The sequence below is a fragment of the Erythranthe guttata genome, chromosome 9 (genome assembly GCF_056151865.1).
Source record: "Erythranthe guttata isolate IM_541 chromosome 9, IM_541, whole genome shotgun sequence".
In the NCBI taxonomy this organism is placed as follows: Eukaryota; Viridiplantae; Streptophyta; class Magnoliopsida; order Lamiales; family Phrymaceae; genus Erythranthe; species Erythranthe guttata.
The window spans coordinates 158,488-179,770 of record NC_142541.1 but is presented as its reverse complement, the minus strand read 5'-3'; the positions used below and the strand labels follow the sequence as shown (position 1 = coordinate 179,770).

At 33.1% G+C, this 21,283-nt stretch overlaps 2 protein-coding genes across 2 annotated transcripts; both read left to right on the top strand.

The window, feature by feature from the left end:
- The first annotated feature begins 3,118 nt into the window (after positions 1–3,118).
- On the top strand, positions 3,119–4,981 carry LOC105950294 (BTB/POZ and MATH domain-containing protein 4-like). The gene is made up of 4 exons (XM_012973651.2): positions 3,119–3,841; positions 4,288–4,561; positions 4,653–4,753; positions 4,871–4,981. The coding sequence occupies exons 1-4, from the start codon at positions 3,119–3,121 to the stop codon at positions 4,979–4,981; spliced, it is 1,209 nt and encodes a 402-aa protein (XP_012829105.2).
- Positions 4,982–10,101: 5,120 nt separating this feature from the next.
- Positions 10,102–14,360, top strand: LOC105950622 (BTB/POZ and MATH domain-containing protein 4). The gene is made up of 3 exons (XM_088823305.1): positions 10,102–10,527; positions 10,744–11,026; positions 14,260–14,360. Exons 1-3 carry the CDS (start codon positions 10,102–10,104, stop codon positions 14,358–14,360), a joined length of 810 nt encoding a protein of 269 aa, XP_088679431.1.
- Positions 14,361–21,283: the final 6,923 nt, after the last annotated feature.

The following is a 21,283-nucleotide window of genomic DNA, read 5'->3' as shown; positions in this document are numbered from 1 at the left end:
TTCTTTTGGTAAATTACAATCACTACCCTTGAGGTATGGTCAAATTACGAAAAAAATCTTCATGTTTGGATAATTACATTTACCCCCTCAACTATGAATCTTTTTACACATATATATATCAACACTTATGGTATCAAATTCAACATAATCTTCTAGATTTCGTGAAAATTCTCTAGTTTGTACTCGTTTTGTGCAAAAATGCAGTTTATGATGCACCGCAATCTGATATATACAAGCCAAAAAAACAAATCTTGTGATCATCTTGATTCAAATTGTTGAGCTTGAATAGGATAAAACGGGTACAAAATCGAGAATATTCCTTATAATTAATCTAGAAGATTCCTTTAATTTTCACACCGCAAAGGCGGACGTATAATAAAGATTTATAGTTGAAGGGGGTTTGTAATTATCCAAAGACGAGGGGTGGTTGTAATTTATCCTTAATTATATTCTCTTTTGGGAATTGATCACCATTAATGTAATCGATCATATTTTTTTTTTGTCTTTTCTTAATAGCAAATACTAAATAGTACTCTGCTCAAACTGAAATATTTTAAATTTAAAAAGTATAGTTTCTCCCTTTATTTTAAATTGTCTAGAATATTTTAAACATTTTAGATCTTAATTAGGTTTTAGTCGTAAATATGAAAAGTATGTCTGCTTCATTATATTAATATAAGGTATAACATTATGTTAATTAAATGGATTATTACGTACCCTAACACAATCGCATGTATCAGGGAAAAACTCTGCTACAGCAAATATTGTTGCAGCCTTTTCAGTGACAAAAAGTCCAAAACAATATTATCTGTCACGTACGTTCATATATAATATACATAGGCATTATTAATTTTACATGGTACTTACGTACAAAATATACATACGTAAATATTTCATGACTCATTAATTGGTCCCATTCCATTCATAAGATTACTAAATTTATCTTATGAATTTCATCCATAATGCCCTAATTTATCCAATATTTGGGCAAATAGATTTTCAAATACAGTGTTGAAGCATATGATTTGCTTGATAGTTGAATTAAATTAACATTAATTCATGCCATTAATAGTATATTCCATTTAATGTTTGAGGGGCGTCTCAATTCAAATGACCCCTTAAAAATGTTTGATGAATCATTAATTGTTCCATAATATTTTTAATTTTTTTTTTGTAAAGTCTTGATTCTCCCTCCGTTCCAAAATTAACTGTCGCTTTGAAGAGGTTTTGATGCAGAGGTGGCGGAGGCGGAAGTGGGTGGGTGGAACAACGAGGGGAGTCAAACTCACAGCGCTATGATGTGCGATGGATTTTGGCGTTTCGAGGTCGTTTAGGCCTTCAAAATGACGTTTTTGCTATTTTAGGAAAATTTTGAATAACTCATAATTAATTCTAGAAAAATCGGATTTGAATTTCCCAAGTTGGGTTGTTTCCAACTCTCGGTATTCTATTAGGTTTAGGAGTTATTTCGTTTTTGTCTATTTTGGTAAATTTCTCGTTTTCCTAATTTGATTAGGTTTTTCGTTTTCTTTAGTATAAATATTTACTCTAGGGTTTATTTTTTAGCATCCATCATTATTAATAAAATTTCTGAGTTTTCTCTCAATTATCTGGTGGATTCCAGAGTTATCGTGTTTTATAGGATTAATTCGTAGAAATTAATTCTTTACCGTGCTTACATTCTGCGTCAGTTTTTCTTGTTCCATATTATCTGTCACTTTAAAATTCCAATGATGCATTAATTACTGTTTTCTCAATTATGCCCTTATTAGCTGTTACTCTTAATTAGTTGAGATATAATTAATCACATAGGTATTTTAGTCATATTACATGTATTTTCCTAAAATCCACGCATATTTATTAATTTTCTTAATATATGCGAAACACCCTAAAGCGACAATTATTTTGGAACGGAGGAAATATAGAAGATTAATTTCTGGAGAATATCGGTAAATAAGAATATCTCCAATTGAAATACGTATATATTTGTGGAAACCTCGAGTTGCCATGTTGGGTGGCCATGCAAGTTTTTAGTTACGTGTGAAGGTGGTCCCACCTCTTTCTTTGGAGTCATATATAACAGCATGGAGGAATGTTGTGGAATTATTTTAGGCCACGTAGGCAAGAGTTCTGTTGAGGTTGATCCAACGGCTGAGGCTTGTGAATTGGCCCTCAAGAAATGATGTGCGGATGTTATTTAAAAGTTCCTGCCGAGTAACACAGCAGAATACCGACGAATGAGATTTAGCCACGTGGTATATTGGCCGCGCAATATTTGGAGCATCCAACCACAATTTGGGCTTCATTTCGCTCCATTGAATGATTTATAGCCCATTTCGGTAGTCGGGTTGAAACTTGAAGCCCAACATTCATTCATGTTTATCCAAATACTGTCCAAAAATTTATATATATATATATATATATATATATATATATATATATATATATATATATCAATTTTGTGTTTTACTGTATTCGGAAACTTTAATTTGATCGGATTATGAAAATTTTCAATTTTTCCGAATACATATTAATATTAATATTTAAAGTGTATTTTTTTTGGAAAATAATCACAGTTTTGAAATTATTTTCAGAAATTAAAATTAGATCGAAGATCAATCGGTTTCATATATATTTCAAATCCGATAAAATGAAATCGGAAATACCCGAATTTTCAAATTTCCGAATGAAAAAAATTGCGTTCTAATTTTCACCCGGAACCATAACTATCAATTGTTGTTTTTATTTTTTATTTATTTAAAAAAAATGTGGTCACATTTCAACTCAAGAAGTGTGCAAACGGGTATTTGAGAATTCCTCTCATTGGGCAAAGAGATACTCAAATTTAGTGTTGAAGGGTATGATATGTTTGAATTTTGATAGTTGAATTAAATTAACATTCATGCCAATAATATATTCCATTTAATTGAAAGATTACTTAATCATAATTGAGAAAGAGAAGAAGATATTCTACATTTAATTGAGGAGTGTTGAGTCACAATATATATAATACACCCATCATCTATTGTATTTACTCATTCCAAATAATTAAGAAGAAAAAAATTCCAATCCACGACAAGTTTAGGGATTAGGGTTTGTTGTGTTGTCCTAAAGGGCAATGGAAGGCTCGACTTTGGCTTCGGAATCTGCTTCAGTAGCCGTGAGAGTAATCGAAAAGGGATCCCACCTTTTTGTAGCGAAGAATTACTCCCTTCACAAAGGAAAGAATGGAGTAGACAAAGAAATTGAGAGTGAAGAATTTATAGTTGGTGGCCATACATGGACAATTCGATTCTATCCCGTAGGAAAAACAATCGGAGATCACAATTCCGGTTTTGCATCACTGTTTATATTTCTCAAGAAACCGACTAGTTATCCCGTTCGATTTTTATACGACATGACCGTACTGGATCAATCAAATAAAGGCAAAGATTATTGCGGTTACTCGAATTTCAAAAGCTACCCTTATTTTGGAATCGTATTGTTTAGGCCCGGAAGTAGTGCCATGTTTGGATGTCCTCAATTCATTAAGCGAAAAACACTTGAATCTTCTCACTATTTGAAAGACGATTGTTTGAAGTTTCGTGTCACTATTGGAGTTTTGAGTTCTCGAAACCATAATCTCCATCTTATAAAGGTTCCGGAATGTTCTAATATCGGAGCGGATTTCGGGGAGTTGTTGCACAATAAGGAAGGGGTTGATGTGTTTTTTAAAGTGGGAAATGAGAGATTTTGTGCTCATAAGTGGATATTAACGGCCCGTTGCCCTTTATTTCTCCGGCATCTTCAGGATCATTGCAAGGAAATTGAGATTACGGATATGGAACCTAGGATATTCAAGGTATCATGCTTCTTTTGTTTGTGTTATCAATGCCAAAAATTATGGTTTGTTGTTTGTTGCAAGGAAATCGAGATTACGAATTAAATTTTTTGTTTTTTACTTTGTTAATTACTTTCTTCGTTTCAAAATAAGTATCTTTTGAGGTTAGTGCACTTCAGTTAAGAAAGGGAAAAATAAGAGTGATTGAATACTCTCAATTTTAGGTTAAAAAATCTTATTTGACAAATTAACCCCCTTTGTGTCTTTTCATATGTCTTTATTACTTCATTAATCTGTCAGTAATAGTAGGGCCGGTAAATTAGAGTTGATAAAAAAATATCCCATCTTTAAATTTTAAAGTGACACTTACTATTGAAAATAAAAGAATTGGTAATTGATTTGTTTATTGAAGTTGCTAAAACAACTTTGTTATTGTTTAAGTTTGCTCACTATTTCATTTTTTGTAGGCTATGCTATGGTTTGTGTATACAGGAAATATTCAGGAGGAAGACGATGAAGAATATTCTAATCCGTTGATGCTCGAATCTTTTATGGGGAAGATGCTTGCAGTAGCCGATAGATATGAGTTCAAAGGACTTAAAAATATATGCGAATTTCGTATTTCGACAAGAATTTCCGGAAAATCAGTTCCATACTTGTTGCATTTAGCACAACTTTATAATGCTAATGAATTGAAAATGGCATGTGTCAGATTTGTAGCTGAAAATGAATCTGGATTAGGTATTATTTTTATTTTTTATTTATTATTTTTTATTATTATTATTTATTTTTTTATGTTGTAAAAGTAATTTGGTTGGTGTGGATTTTTCAGAAATCATGGATTCTAATGGATATAAATATCTCAAAGAAACTTGCCCATTATTATTTCTAGAGTTGGCTTATAGAGAAAAGGGTTCAATCAATAAACATCAGGTAATTAGGCTTGGACGACTTAATTATTTAATTATTAAATTGTATTAATTAATAATGTTGTTTTGTTTAATATTATTTAATTATTCACATGATGTTAATTTGTTCATATATATATAGGAACGTGATTTATGCAGCAAATTGTTATCTTCGGTGAAGGGTAGTTTTGTAACTTTGTTAGCGCCTGAAAATAAAATTGATGAGAAGAACAAGATAAAGAAGAAGGCGTAAGTTTGGCTTTATTATTAATTAAATGCTGATTTTGATTTGACTCTTTTGTTGTAGCATTCATTATTACATAAATAAATACATTATGGGGTTTCTTTTTATTTATTATTTATTGTTTTTAGTTTAATTTTTTTTTGTTATCTATTGTTTTTTATTTATTTATTGTTTTTAGTTTAATTTATTACATAAACAAATACATTATTGTTTTTGTTATCTTTGGTTTATATATATACAAATTATGTGATGGTCAATGGTCAATCATAATCGATAGCTAATATTTACTCTCACAAATCACAAGAGCTCCAAAATGTTAATTAGGTCCAATTAGAAAGACTACCCTTAAAATATTTTATCAACCAAAAAAAAGGAACGGATTTAAATAAATTATAAAACCGAACTACTCAATGTTCGATTTGAGATTAAACTTGAACACGAGTTTTTATTAATAAAAAATAGGTTAAATTACAACCATCCATACCAGGTACAGTCAAATTATGAAACTCCCCTTCTGTTTGAGTAATTACAACCTCCCCCAACTATAAATCTTCTTACACGTCTATCCTTGCGGTATCAAATTTAGTGAAATCTTCTAGATTGTATGGAACATTATCACTTTTGTACCCATTTTATCTCATTTGAGCTCCACATTTTGAAGCAAGATGATCATAATATATGTTTTTTGGCTTGTATATATCAGATTGTGGTGCATCAGAAATTGCATTTTGCACAAAATAAATACAAACTAGAGCGAATTCCACGAAATCTAGAAGATTATGTTAAATTTAACACCATAAGGATGGGGGTGTAAGAAGATTCATAGTTGATGGTGGCAGATGTAATTATCCAAACAAAAAAGAATTTTCGTAATTTGACCATACATCACGGGTGGTTGTAATTTTTACCTAAAAAATATGAATCTCGATTCATCACACTCAAGTTCAATTAATTAGAGAAAAAAATGATAACGTATGTAAAACAAAGCTTGATAAAAAGAAAGAAGAAAAAAGAAAAAAGTAAAAGTAGTAGCTCTTTGTTATAAATTACTATTTTAACTATTAATTGGGGGTTGGATAAAGACAAAATTCGATTATTATGACATTTATCCCAAATGAGTACAACTATAATAACTTCCACTTCAAGGAAGAAATTAAAATTAGTAATGGATGCATCAGTTGTCAAACTTATGCACCGATTTAGTTAGCGCATTTGGTAACGTAAGTAATACCAAATATGTCAAAATAAATACATAAATAGATAATAATAATAATAATAATAATAATAATAATAATAATAATAATAACCAAAACGATTTAATTGGTGTTTGTCGATGTTATAACTATCAAATAATGTTTCTCTAAGTTCTGCACGTTTTTTCTCAATCTATGTAAATTAGGGTTGTAAAAATGACCACTTTCTGTTTGTCCTTGATGAAAAAGGAAAAGTGCATAACGATTTATGTACTCGACCAAGTTTGTTAAAAAAATAAAAGGGTAAATTACAACTACCCCTAATGTATGGTTAAATCACAAAAAACCCCCCACTTGTTTGGGTAATTACAAACACCCCCTTAACTATAAATCTTCTTATATATCGTGGTGCATCAGAATCTGCATTTTTGCACAAAAACGAGTACAAACTAGAGAACATTTCGCGGAATCTAAGAGATTATGTTGAATTTGACACCATAAGCATGAACGTGTAAGAAGATTCACAGCTGAGGGGTAGTTATAATTATCAAAACATGAGGGCTTTTTTTCGTAATATGCCGTAACTCAGGGGTAGTTGTAATTTACCCTAAAATAAAAGTAGGGTGTTTGACTTATTGTGTAATTTGAAACTTTATATTTTGACTTTTTATAGAACCTCGTGTATATATTGTCTTCTCCAAAGCTCCGTGACACTACATTGATCTAAATATGACCTTTTTTAAATGTAAATATAAACTTTATTTTTTAGTTCTTCCTTTGAAATAAATTCATCTTAAAATGGATATACATTCAAAATCAAGAAAAAATAGGGGCAAGATTTTCTTTTTAATTTCCTAATATAACTCAAAGTCATATTTTTTTTAGTTAGTCTTATAAGTCAAAGTCATATATGTACATATGTTTTATCCATATTCCATATTATATTTGTTTTTTTGCACATAAATTTTGCTTCTTAAAAGGATTGTAAATTGAACTATATATTTTCTGTATGGTTTTTTCTTCATAACTATCTAGATGCACTTTACTTGCACATAAGTATTTCTTAAAATGAAAAAAGATGGTCCTCAAATTTTTAATTTGTCAATGCACAACGTCACCATGAAAAGAAAAAGAAAAAAAGAAAACATTCGTTAATTAAACATTTTCTCCATATTGATATATAGTACGTACTAACATAATTTAGGGCTTCATCTACAACATAAAAAAACATTTGCTAAATATTTTCTCCATATCTCTCTCTCTAAATTTCGCTCTCTCTCTAGAAATGGATAACACCAACATGAAGGAGAAACTGTACCGTGTCGGAAACCACAAACTTTGCACCCTTGCATGGGGCATTGTTGGACTGTGTTGCTCTGGTGCAGCACCGTCGTACTTAATGATCAACCAAGGATCAAAATCGGTGGTCAAGACGACGATTTGTGTTCTAGTGTTCGTGAACCTGTTTTATTTGGGAGGATATGCAGCAAGAGACACCTATTTCATGCGAAAAGGGATGATGGCGTATAAGTACGGATGGGTTGGCAACTCGATCGGGGATGAATTACGTAGTTTCTGGAATTGTCGTATTTGCAGCTGTGAAGCACGAAATTACTATCAACATGGTGTATATATGGACAGTTGCTGATGTGTATGGGGGTTTTTGGATTGGTAGAGCTTTCGAAACCGGTCACGGATTTTGGATTGCTCCAAGTTTCCCTACGGCTGCCTGTCCAAACAGCTGCCGTCTTGGTTCATAAAGGTGTTGCGAATTGGCATGTGCTTCTTCTCTCTAGTCTCGTCTTGTTTTTCTGCACGCTTTGGCAAAGTGTTTATTTACACTCATATGATCGGCCGGTGGTTATTCAAGGTGCGGGGCCCGCACAGAACCAGGCGCCGGTCTTACCACTAGTTGACAATCCAAGTGAGGGCGGCGATCAAGTCTCACCTCCGGCGGCATAGGCTGGGCCGTGATCAGTATGCATGCAAAATAATATATAAAATAAAATATGGGCATGCTACGTATATATATATATGTGTGTGGTTTGTTTTTTTGCATTTTTTCTCATTAATTTAGGTTATGTGTGTGTGTGTTTTTTTTTTTTGGTCAATTAGGTTATGTGTGTTGGTGTGTTAAAAATTGGTATGTTTGGGAATTTTAATTTATGCAGCATATAGTGGATTGATGTTTTATGTAAATAGAACTTAAATAAATATTAATTATTATATTGTTTGTCTTTTGTCCACTCTCTCTCATTTTTTCTTTTATTTAATTGTCACTTGAATTATGAATTTTGAATATTTAAGTGAACTCGATCGGGATTAAGAAAGAAAAAGATTAAATATTTTGAGGTTAGTTCTGATTAAATTCTAGAATTTTAAATGATGATTTTAATTTAGCCCTGAAATCATTTCTATTTATGAATTAGCCAGGCCTCTAAAAAATGAATTTAAAAAAAGGAAAGCTTGATATATGTATATGGCACTTGATCAAGTATGTAAAAAATAGGCATAATTAACATTAATCTTTGAAGTTAAAAGTAATATCATATTCAATATTCAGTAAAAAAAATATTAATTCCCATTCCGGAGCAACTTAACTAAATTTGGGTATTTATTTTATTTACGTGTTGGAACTAAATATCGTTACATACGCGGGAATATATATATATATATATATATATATATATATATATATTCTGATTACTATGGCATATAGCTTCGAAATGTCAAACAGTTACTTATGTCGTTAGGGTGATAGTGCAATTTCTGACATTAAATAACGAATCATACAAATTAAATGTTGTGAGCAATGTTGTTAGAACCGGACCGAACCGGCCGGTCTGACCGGTTCGACCGTGACCCGACAATAAAGTGGTCCGGTCTAACATTTAAAACCGGAAAAATCAAAAACCGGGGTCAAATGACCAAAATCCGGTTCGACCGGGTAAAACCCGAGAACCGCCGAGTCAGTCAAGGAACCCGGTTTTTTGCCAAAACGTCTCGAATCACCGTTTAGTTGGTTATTTGTGGCTAGATTTGAGCGAACCTTCACATATTTAGTAGTGGGTGGTCGGATCTAATCATGAGCGGTCGAAGGATTGTCAGATATGAACATGGGTGATCGAATAGGGGTGACCGATTGTCGGATTTGAAGAATAAAAAATGGAAAAAGATAGAATATAAGCAATAAAATATAGTAAAAAAGTGAGGTGAAGTAGATAAAAGCGAAAATAATAATTCGGAGATTAAAAATATAAAGAAAATAATATTTTTAAAACATTAAAATTAATAAAATAATAGCATATTAAAAAAAATCAAAAACCCGGTTGAACCGGTTCGACCCTATAAACCCATGACCCAAATGGTGGTCCGGTTCTATAGCCGGTCCGGTTCTGATAACATTTGTTGTGAGCAAATTAATATCCTAGTAATTAATAATATAAAATTAAGTCTAATTAAGAACCAAAAATCCAAATCCCCTAACTTGAAGTAGGCGTGCCGCGTGCGTCATTGACATATTTTCTATATATGGAGTAAGTAATACATTCCAAATAATCCGAATCTAATTAATTACATTTAAAATCGAATTAAAGCTTATGATTTTGTATCAATGAATTTAAATAGAAATGAAAATAATTCCACAATCACAAATTAAATTTGATACACAATGACATTTAAAAATATTGTAGAGGGAGTCCATGGATTCACATTGGAGAAATACTCGTTGTGTAAGGGCTTCGGCGTAGGAGAATGCTTTCAGGGTAGCAACAATTTCACCGTCGGAGCCACACGTGGGCTATTTACGTCTTTCCCGAGGGGACAATATCGGACAAAACCCACGGTGGAGACAGATACGAACAAGGACACGTGTACTTTGGTCTTCATATTCGTCTTGTCAGTAGTAAAAGCGACAAAGTCCTTTTACGTTTTAAGATGACGATACTCGACCAGAGTGGTAACGGCGATCATTGGACACAGTCTTCGCTTCACCTCTCCCCTGTCTCTATCGCCCCACTTCAGGATTCAAACTTCCCATGCTTTATCGATCGAGAAATTCTCGAAAGTAATAATTCTTCCTATCTTAGAGATGACTGCATCAAAATCGAATGCACAATCGGGGTTGTGGGCCCGCCCGACACGCGATTAATCTCGATCCCGAAATACTGCAACGATGTTGGAGTCGATTTTCTTGCCATGTTCAAGTCAGGGGAAGGTTGTGATGTTGTTTTGAATGTGAGGGGACATAAATTCCGTGCACATAGGGTGATTCTATCGGCACGCTCCTCGGTTTTTAAGTCCATGTTTGCTCCTAGTAAAAAAGAAATAATCATCGGAAACGTCGAGCCTCGGGTGTTTAAGGTAATTTGTTGAAACAAGTACTCCATCTTTCCCATTTTAGTACACATAATTTAGGGCAGAAATTTAATAACTATTGATATATTTTTAGGAGAAGAATTACTAAAATACCCTTGTCATTAATTATTTCTTAACAACTCGCTATGGTTGATATCTTTAAATTAATTAAGAGTTGAATTTTCGATCGTAGAATAATTTTGGTTTCTCTTTATATGTAAGGCATTACTGCACTTTATATACTCGGACACTTTCCCGGAAGATGAAAAGTGTTTGGTGGATGGATATGCATTTGGGGCGGCATCGGTATCGAGCACAATGGCAGCAAAATTGTTTGCAGCAGCAAATCAATATGATATGAAGCGTCTGAAAAGCATTTGTGAATCTCATTTGTGGAGGAGCATTTCTCTTAAACGCTTCGGCGAGATTTTGTCGCTAGCGGAGCTGTGTAATGCGCCCGATTTAAAGCTTCTTTGCTTCAAATATGCTGCTGAATACTATGATGGTACATATAGTTGTTTAGTTTTTAATTAGTTTTATTATTATTATTGAATTATGAGTAATAATTATATACATTGCAGTTTTAGCCGAGTCGGATAATTTGAGCTACCTTGAAAAAAACTACCGGATGCTGCTCGATGCAATGAATGACTACATATCAAAAGAAAGATCGTTATTGTTGCATCACAACAAGGATCGAAGATGAAGAAATAAGTTTCAGTTAACGGTGGCTTACAATTTATTCGATAATCCAAACGTGTATAAAAATAGACAATACAATCATCAAATTAAAGAAGTAATAAATCCCAAGGAACTATCTACTTGTCGAATCCGATTATGTAACGTTTTCATATATTCGAAATCGACTGTAACATGAATCCAGCTTCCCAGTACATTAAATGAACCCAAACATTCTTGCTTCATATAGATGTACAAAAAACTTCTATCAATTATGTATTTCCAATCCATTAAACTGCAAATTGCATACATAATCAATCGGTTGAAAAGTTCATCAAACTCAAAAACAATATTGGCATATTGGCATAAATAATCTATATATAAAACATAAACTTTTTATCAAAAACTAAACTATCTTGGATGACAACCAAATATATAAAATGTAATGTTTTTAACTTGGGGTTAGTTAGTATATAAACCAGTGTTCTAAAAATCGGCCGAGGCGGTCGATTAATCGGCCGCCTCGGCCGAGGCGGTCCAAAACCTTTACGATTTTAGTGTAAAGGTTTGAAAAATCGGTTTTTTGCCTGTGAGGCGGTTTTAGGCGGTCTGAGTCGGTCCGAGGCGGTCTGAGGCGGCTGAGGCGGTCAAACCTTTAAGGCGGGTCAAACTCGGTGGCAAAAAATCGGTTAAAAATCGGTTTTTATATTTTTTTTATTTTTTTTTTATTTTTTTTTATTTTATAATTCAATATAAAAGTTGGATTTTAATAAAAGAAAATATGAGTTTATGCCTTATTTTGTTTATGTTGATTGTTATTGTTAAAGAACTAATGATGTATGCCACGAATGTTCAAGAATAAATGTAAATTCAAAAAAATTGTTTTTTTATTTATATTTTATAAGGATATTTATGTATGATCTTATGATTATTAAACTTTTATTATGTTATTAGGATATATACATGATGGAGATATAACTATGTTTAAATATATTTTTACATATGTTTGGAGTATTAATAAATAATATTTAGAAATATATTATATTAAATTTTAAAAACCGATTTATTTCCGATTTATCACCGATTAATCACCGCCGCACCGATTTATCGTGAGTCGGTGCCTGACCGACTCGGACCCGATTACCGATTTTTACAACCATGATATAAACATGCCCTCAACTTTTTACACAGTGTTTTGATGGGCCCACATGGCTCTTAATGGGCCCAGTACAACTTTTTAACGGCCCAAGATAACTTTTTCATGCACAAGGCCCAGCTTAGTGTTTTTACGGTCCATTCCACGTGGAAAAATATTTATATTAAAACAAAAAAGTGTATTTTGACTAATATATAACCATGTTTTATAAAAATTTCACCTTACGTCAGGGGTGTGGCCGTAATTTACCCTTAAAAATATGTTCTTTGTAATTGGCAATGGTAGGGGATTTTAAACCAAAATAACAAATTCATAGCAGCTTGCAAAATTTACTGAGTTTATTGAGTAACATGCAAAATAACATATAGTTTATTAGGAAGTATACAAGTCCTTTTCTATTCTAAATTATTATATATAGCACTCGAATTTCATATATTCTTAGTCAAATTGAATTGAAATTTTTAATAGTTATGAATAGGGCATTTTCTATTCTAAACTATATATGCGTTTTGATAATTTTTTTGAAATATCATTTTAATAATATCATATTAATTGTATTGTATATTTTGAAAACTTTTTGGAATTAATTTCCATATATTTTGGGAGTTATGCATGGTCAAAAGATTATTTAAGATAAAATTATTTGTTCGTATTTCAAATTGTCATAGTGAGAAGGTAATGCATACTATAACGTAACAATCAAATTATAATTATACACGTGCGCATGCGTGCACCAAAATTACTAATTCCCGAATATAACATTAGAGTACTAGGTTAAAGCTTTGCAAATTATATTGTAACCCTTTATGGGCTCCTTCGACCCTAAACCTAGTGTGTCGTTTCTCGAGCTTTTACGTCAAATATATCTCAGACTTTTTCAAGCATGCATGGACTTTAAACAAATAAATAAATTGTCTTTTCAAGCATATGTATGGACTTGAAACAAATGAATTTGCCAAAAGATTTTAAAATTTTTACACAACCTTGGCTAAAAAAATATTATTTTGGATACTGCTTTACTTCTTTATTTTGAACAAACGGTTGCTTAATATGAACCAACAATTTATAATTTTGAGTAGTGTTTCAAACCGTGAACATGTAATTCCAACCGTGAACAAGGATGTTGTTAACTATAAGTATCACAATTAACAAGCGGTAAAGTAATATGAACCAACAATTTATAATTTTGAGTAGTGTTTCAAACCTTGAACAAGAGATTTTAACCATAAACGAGGATGTTGTCAACTATAAGTATCACAATTAACATATTTAACAAAACAATACTTAATAAAATTGTAGATGAGCGATCCTTTATCACACTGATTGTAGAGTAAATCAAATGAATACCTCATATATAGATTTTCAGTATGAACCAATTTATTTATATTTATCTTTATCTTGTTTTTTTTAAACATGGCATTGAAGCCAAAATAATCATTTGAATTGACTCGTGTGAGATTGGATCCCTTTTTAAAATTTGTATTTTAATACAGTTGATTACTTTCTCTCTCTCTCATTAATTTTTTACATTTTTTAATTATATATTTCAAACTAAGATTTGAAAATTATAGCAAGTGATGTGTGGTCTAAACTATTTGAATTTCAAATTTAGTTTCAGATTCGAAATCGGTGATTCACGGTTCGAAAATGTTTGTTTAAAGTTTGAAACGGATTGTTCACTAATCAGAATGGCCAGCTCCAAAATGTAAATTTTTTGCTTCAAAGTCGAAAACATTCGGATCATAATCGGTTCGAAGGCGTGAGTCTATGATCGCGATTACGGCGAATATATCTGTCTCCATTGTTGTTGTGAGTGTGGCAGTGTTCCATCATGTCTCCGCTCCTGCGATCAGAGGACAAATTCTATTAGTGCTTTGGATATTCTGCCTTTTTGGGGTTTGCAGACCGACATTTGATTACGGGGTCCTTCAATTCTTTCTGCGATTGCCCGTTCAGTGTACCAGTACTATTGCCTACACGGGTGTCAATCACATGGGCGGGGTGATTATATTATGCATTACCTTCTCTCTCGCCCGTCTTTCTCCCCGTCTCTCTCTTCTCTCTATTGATTTCTCTCTCCATTTGATCGGAGATGGTGAATCTCAACACAATGGGGAATTCCCGAGGTGCCTTGTTTTTCTGGTCGGTTATTGGTGTACAGTGTTCGCTTGTGTTTCCGGTCACCACCGTTAGCCCGTCAGCCGGGAACGGCGTTCTAGCGACGACGATGGTTGGGGCAACCGTTGTTACTCTCGTCATTTTCTCTGTTGGTTTTGTATACCTTCGGCACTCGACTTTCATGCGCGGTCGAAGGGGTGAGTGTACGATCGCGATCACGGCGAATATATTTGTCTCCATTGTAGCTGTGAGTGTGGCAGTGCTCCATCATGTCTCTGCACGTGCGATCGAAGCACATATTCTATTTGTTGTTTGGATATTTTGTCTCTTTGAGGTATGCAGGCCGACTTTTGATTACGGGTTTCTCCAATTCTTCTTGCGATTGTCGGTTCAGTGTGCTATTACTGCGACCTACACTGGTAGCATTCACATGGGCGGGGTGATTGTTTTCTTCACGGTTTTCGTCTACCTTTTTTGCACATGCTGGGTATGTTTTACTTGAGCAGATCGGGCTGCTTCCATTGCGAGGAGGGGTCGGGATTTGGAGGATGGTGTTCAGGTTGCACCACCCGCAGATACAAGTTTGGTGCAGAGAGATGCTGACGCGCCACATGATATTAGGGATTAGCTAGGGTTTGGTACTCATTGTCTTTGCTTTCTGTTGTTTTTCGAGAAGAGAGTTAATTAGTAGTTGATAATTTTGAGTAGTGTTTCAAACCGTGAACATAAGGTTCCAACCGTAAACGAGAATGTTGTCAACTATAAGTATCACAATTAACATCTTTAACAATGCAATACTTCATAAAATTGTAGATAAGTAATGCTTTATCACAATGATTGTAAATGAAATCAATGAATACCTACAATCATATATAGATTTTCACTATGAACCAATTTATTTATATTTATCTTCATCTTGTTTTTTTGTAAACATGGCATTGAAGCAAAAATAATCATTTTAATTGATTGGTGTGAGGTTGGATCCCTTTTTAAAATTTGTATTTTTATATAGTTGATTACTCTCTTTCTCATTAATTTTTTACATGTTTTTTTTAATATATATATTTCAAACTATGATTTGAAAATTATAGCAAGTAATGCATGGTCTAAACTATTTGAGTTAAAAAAATTAATTTCCGATTCAAAATCGGTGGTTCACAGTTCGACTATGTTAGTATAAAGTTCGAAACTGAGTGTTCACTAATCAGAACGGCCATCTCTAAAATTAGTTTTTATTTTTTTGGAGAAGTATACTTTTGCACTTGGAGTAGTAAATATTTGTTTTTGCAGCAATTAATTCTATGAGTATATTACATCCACAGACATGGTTAAATTATGAAAAAACTCCTGATGTTAGGATAATTACATCTATCCCTCAACTATGAATCTCCTTAATAGTCTTATTTAGCAACAACTTGGTTCAAACTCGTCACCTCAGCCTCGTTGATCTCTTCAACTCCTTTCAGCACGAGGATCTCAATATCAGGCCTAGGCCTACTCATTTCTTCCCTCTGCAAACGCTCAGTCTCAGCTGCCCTCTTCAGCGCCTCTTCAATCTCGAAGAGTTTGCTGAAATGCAGACTCCAAACAGTCAATACAAAGTAGATGACAACTGAAGCTACAATCAGTCTCCAGTTAACGTCTTTATGTGTAGTCATGTTAATCCTCTTGAAAATCCACAGACCACAACTTTGTACTGGCTGACGAAGGAATTGCTGAACAAGCCCATAATCTGTTCGTGCCCTCGCCACCTCACCAAAGGCGAACACAGAAAAACCAACCATAATCTGAGCTCCAATACCTCTCTGGTTAATTTGCCTTTCGATTGTTATGAAAATAGAAACCGTTGTCATCGTTGACGTCATTGAAAGATCGACGACGAAGTCATTCCTCTCTCGGAAGAATGGCGTTCCCTTGAGCACAAATGCTCCGACGAGATATGCTATCAGTGCCACCATGCATGTGTATGCGCCGAATTTGTACGCATATTCCTTGTCCCCCGGATGGAGTATTAGTGCCGGCGCTGCCGCCGCACAAGCTACCCGACCACCGCCACGGTGAACTCTGTGAACGGGGATGTGCCAAAAGTACGGATCTGCCTCAGCAGATTTTGAGCCATTGGAGAATGATTGACGAAGGGTGAGAGAGAGACTTGGGTGTTTGGAGACTGGGACGATGGTTCGTGCTTGAGTATGTTTTAGAGATAAGAAGAATACTTGTGTGTTTAGGGTAATAAGAACTGATCGGACAACCCGATATATTTGAAGGAAGGAAAGCGGATCCACTCATATCGGTGTCACGTGTTAAATTAAAAACCTAATGACATGTACATGATTTAATCTTTTTTATTATTACTGGGCAAGGATTTAACTAAAATTACTATATTAATATTTACTTGAAGTGTTAAAATGACGATACTTAATTTAGAATTTTTTATATTTTAGCAAATTAAATAATTTTCTGATTTAATTTGTTTTTTTTTTTATCTAAACCTTATTAATTGCTTTTTATTTTAAATAAAATGGAAAATAAAGGAAAATAATAAATATTTATTTTCAATAAAAATATATGGAAGAGAAAGGAAAATAAAATAAATATAAAATGGAAAAGAAAATAAAACATGACCGTAGACATGTTGTCTGAATATTAATTACTATTCTTGTGCAAGTATTTTTCTGATACTCATTTGGGCTTTTGCCAAACAAAAGACCTACTGCTGATCTTTTTTATGTCTCCTCTATGCTCCAACGGCCGAATACTGTCCTTTTTATTTTTATTTTTTCTTCTCGTTTTTCTTTTTCATGCTCTACTTTAATTTATTGTGTGTATGATAAATTGTGGTTTAAAATTTTGTTTACTTGATTACAAGACAATGAAATTAAAGTAAACAATTTATAATTTTGAGTAGTGTTTCAAACCGTGAACAGAAGGTTCCAACCGTAAACGAGAATGTTGTCAACTATAAGTATCACAATTAACATCTTTAACAATGCAATACTTAATAAAATTGTAGATAAGTAATGCTTTATCACAATGATTGTAAATGAAATCAATGAATACCTACAATCATATATAGATTTTCACTATGAACCAATTTATTTATATTTATCTTCATCTTGTTTTTTTGTAAACATGGCATTGAAGCAAAAATAATCATTTTAATTGATTGGTGTGAGGTTGGATCCCTTTTTAAAATTTGTATTTTTATATAGTTGATTACTCTCTTTCTCATTAATTTTTTACATGTTTTTTTTAATATATATATTTCAAACTATGATTTGAAAATTATAGCAAGTAATGCATGGTCTAAATTATTTGAGTTAAAAATTTAATTTCCGATTCAAAATCGGTGGTTCACAGTTCGACTATGTTAGTATAGAGTTCGAAACTGAGTGTTCACTAATCAAAATGGCCAGCTCAAAAATTAGTTTTTATTTTTTTGGAGAAGTATTGTTTTGCACTTGGAGTAGTAAATATTTGTTTTGCAGCAATTAATTCTATGAGTATATTACATCCACAGACATGGTTAAATTATGAAAAAACTCCTGATGTTAGGATAATTACATCTACCCCTCAACTATGAATCTCCTTAATAGTCTTATTTAGCAACAACTTGGTTCAAACTCGTCACCTCAGCCTCGTTGATCTCTTCAACTCCTTTCAGCACGAGGATCTCAATATCAGGCCTAGGCCTACTCATTTCTTCCCTCTGCAAACGCTCAGTCTCAGCTGCCCTCTTCAGCGCCTCTTCAATCTCGAAGAGTTTGCTGAAATGCAGACTCCAAACAGTCAATACAAAGTAGATGACAACTGAAGCTACAATCAGTCTCCAGTTAACGTCTTTATGTGTAGTCATGTTAATCCTCTTGAAAATCCACAGACCACAACTTTGTACTGGCTGACGAAGGAATTGCTGAACAAGCCCATAATCTGTCCGTGCCCTCGCCACCTCACCAAAGGCGAACACAGAAAAACCAACCATAATCTGAGCTCCAATACCTCTCTGGCTAATTTGCCTTTCGATTGTTATGAAAATAGAAACCGCTGTCATCGTTGACGTCATTGAAAGATCGACGACGAAGTCATTCCTCTCTCGGAAGAATGGCGTTCCCTTGAGCACAAATGCTCCGACGAGATATGCTATCAGTGCCACCATGCATGTGTATGCGCCGAATTTGTACGCATATTCCTTGTCCCCCGGCTGGAGTATTAGTGCCGGCGCTGCCGCCGCACAAGCTACCCGACCACCGCCACGGTGAACTCTGTGAACGGGGATGTGCCAAAAGTACGGATCTGCCTCAGCAGATTTTGAGCCATTGGAGAATGATTGACGAAGGGTGAGAGAGAGACTTGGGTGTTTGGAGACTGGGACGATGGTTCGTGCTTGAGTATGTTTTAGAGATAAGAAGAATACTTGTGTGTTTAGGGTAATAAGAACTGATCGGACAACCCGATATATTTGAAGGAAGGAAAGCGGATCCACTCATATCGGTGTCACGTGTTAAATTAAAAACCTAATGACATGTACATGATTTAATCTTTTTTATTATTACTGGACAAGGATTTAACTAAAATTACATTTATTAATATTTACTTGATTACAAGACAATGAAAGTGATTTTCAAATTTAAATATTACTCTTTCAAAATTAATGTTTTTTGTTTATTTTAGAAAAATATATAATTAAATGATTACTTTCTCAGGGGTACGGTGGGGTGTTAATGGTATAATATTGAGACGAATATTAGGGGATATTTATAATAATATACAAATATAAGGGTAGTTTTTGTTTTTCCCTAAACCCTAATCACATTTAGTAAGCTAAAATTGTAATATTCTCTATATAAAAATATTTGTGTTAAATAAAGCGGAGCCTATATATATTATATAGGGGTTGTTTGTGGAAACCCTCACATTACTTTTTTTAATGGAGAGAGATCCAAAATATTTCAGTCCATTAGAGAAAAGTCCACACCCATTTTGAGTTAATATAATTTTCAGCTTTGCCCCCGCCCGCCACATCATCACTGGTCACGCGCTCAGCAAATTTTTTTTCTTTCTTTTTTCCGTTTTTTTTCTCCTTTTATGTACCAGTTTTCTTAATCGACTATGGAGCATAGTCGATTAGCCTTAATCGACTATGTTTCGTAGTCGATTAAAGAAATTCTTTAATTTTTTTTTTGTTTTTTAATTTTTTTTCTATATCAGTATATTATTCAACTATGAAAAAGCATAGTCGATCAAAAATCTGATACTAAAAATAACAAATCAAAACTGCAAAAAAATGAAAAATCAACTATATTTTACAAAAAAAAAATATAACAACATTATAATTGATTTATACAATTGGAATCAATAAACAAAAAAAAAATTGGAATCGACTACCAGAGCATAGTCGATTAAGAATCTGCTACTAAAAATAACAACTCACAACTGCGAGAAAAAGCAAAATCAACTATATATTACAAAAACAAACAATATACAAACATTATAAATGATTTATACTATTAGAATCAATAAACAAAAATCCAAAAATAAATTGGAGTTGATGAACCTTAATCGACTACCAAAGCATAGTCGATTAGCTTAATCGACTATGAACATGTACATAGTCGATTAAGGTTTTAGCTTGCGCGAAATTCTCTACACGCGCCGTCATCCGCCCAATCCACCAAAAAACCCTAAATCTGCCTTCCCATCGTCACCACACCCACTGGCGGAACTTGATAGGGGCATGGGGGGCCGTTGACCCCCCAAGAAAAAAAAATTAGATATTTGGAACTAACTTTGTTGAATATTACTTTTGGCCCCCCAAAATTTTTGTAAATATTTATTTTGACCCATTAATTTTTTTGTTTTTTCTCCAAAATCTTATATAAATTATAGATAAATATATCATATTTAATATAAAATATAAAATTAAATGGTTAAAACTTGTATTATTTTAAATAAAATTTATTAATATTACTTATTTTTGAATTTTTTTTATCTAACCTCTTAAAAAAAAGATGAGATCGTGCCATTAATCTCCGAAATATTAAGTGCAATATATTATTAGAATAATTTGAATTAATTTAGAATTTTTTGTGATGATTAAAATATGATATATATATATATATATGATATTTTAATTAAAAATTAGTTATATAAACTTATTTTTTTGCAATGTTTTGTGCACCTAAATTTTTTTTCTGGGGCGCTGCCCCGAACCCCAAAATTTTAGTTAACCCCCTACATTTTGATCTTGGTTCCGCCCCTGACCACACCGCCATCACAACACACCATCACCACCTTACTTTGATATTATGACAGTTTTTTTATTACAAATAAATAAATAAAATCACAACTCGCACCATCAACCAAAGCAGAACCACCACCCATCAAAATCCGATTCTGATCGACAATTTTACCTCTTTTCGCCGCTGATGTAGCAATCGTGGCATTCGAATTCAGAATCGCTATCAAAATCATCATCATCTTTATGGCTTTTGTTAAGATCTGCAACGACGGCGACGGAGACGGCAACGACAACAACGACGACGGCTTCAACGGAATTGGCATCGTTATTCTGGCGGTGATGTCGGTAGTTGGTTCTTCATCTTCCGATAAGAGAGAATGAGAGAAAAGTATAAAAGAGAGAAAAAAAAAATAAGTTTCGATCTCCGATATTTCCGGATTTTGTTTTGGAACAAATTACACTGATTTGCGTGATTACTGATTTTCATATTAATTGGCGACCAAGCTTCTTTAATTTGAAATGTACGTTCTGCGCATATAGTATGATAAATTCATAATATAAACGTGTACACT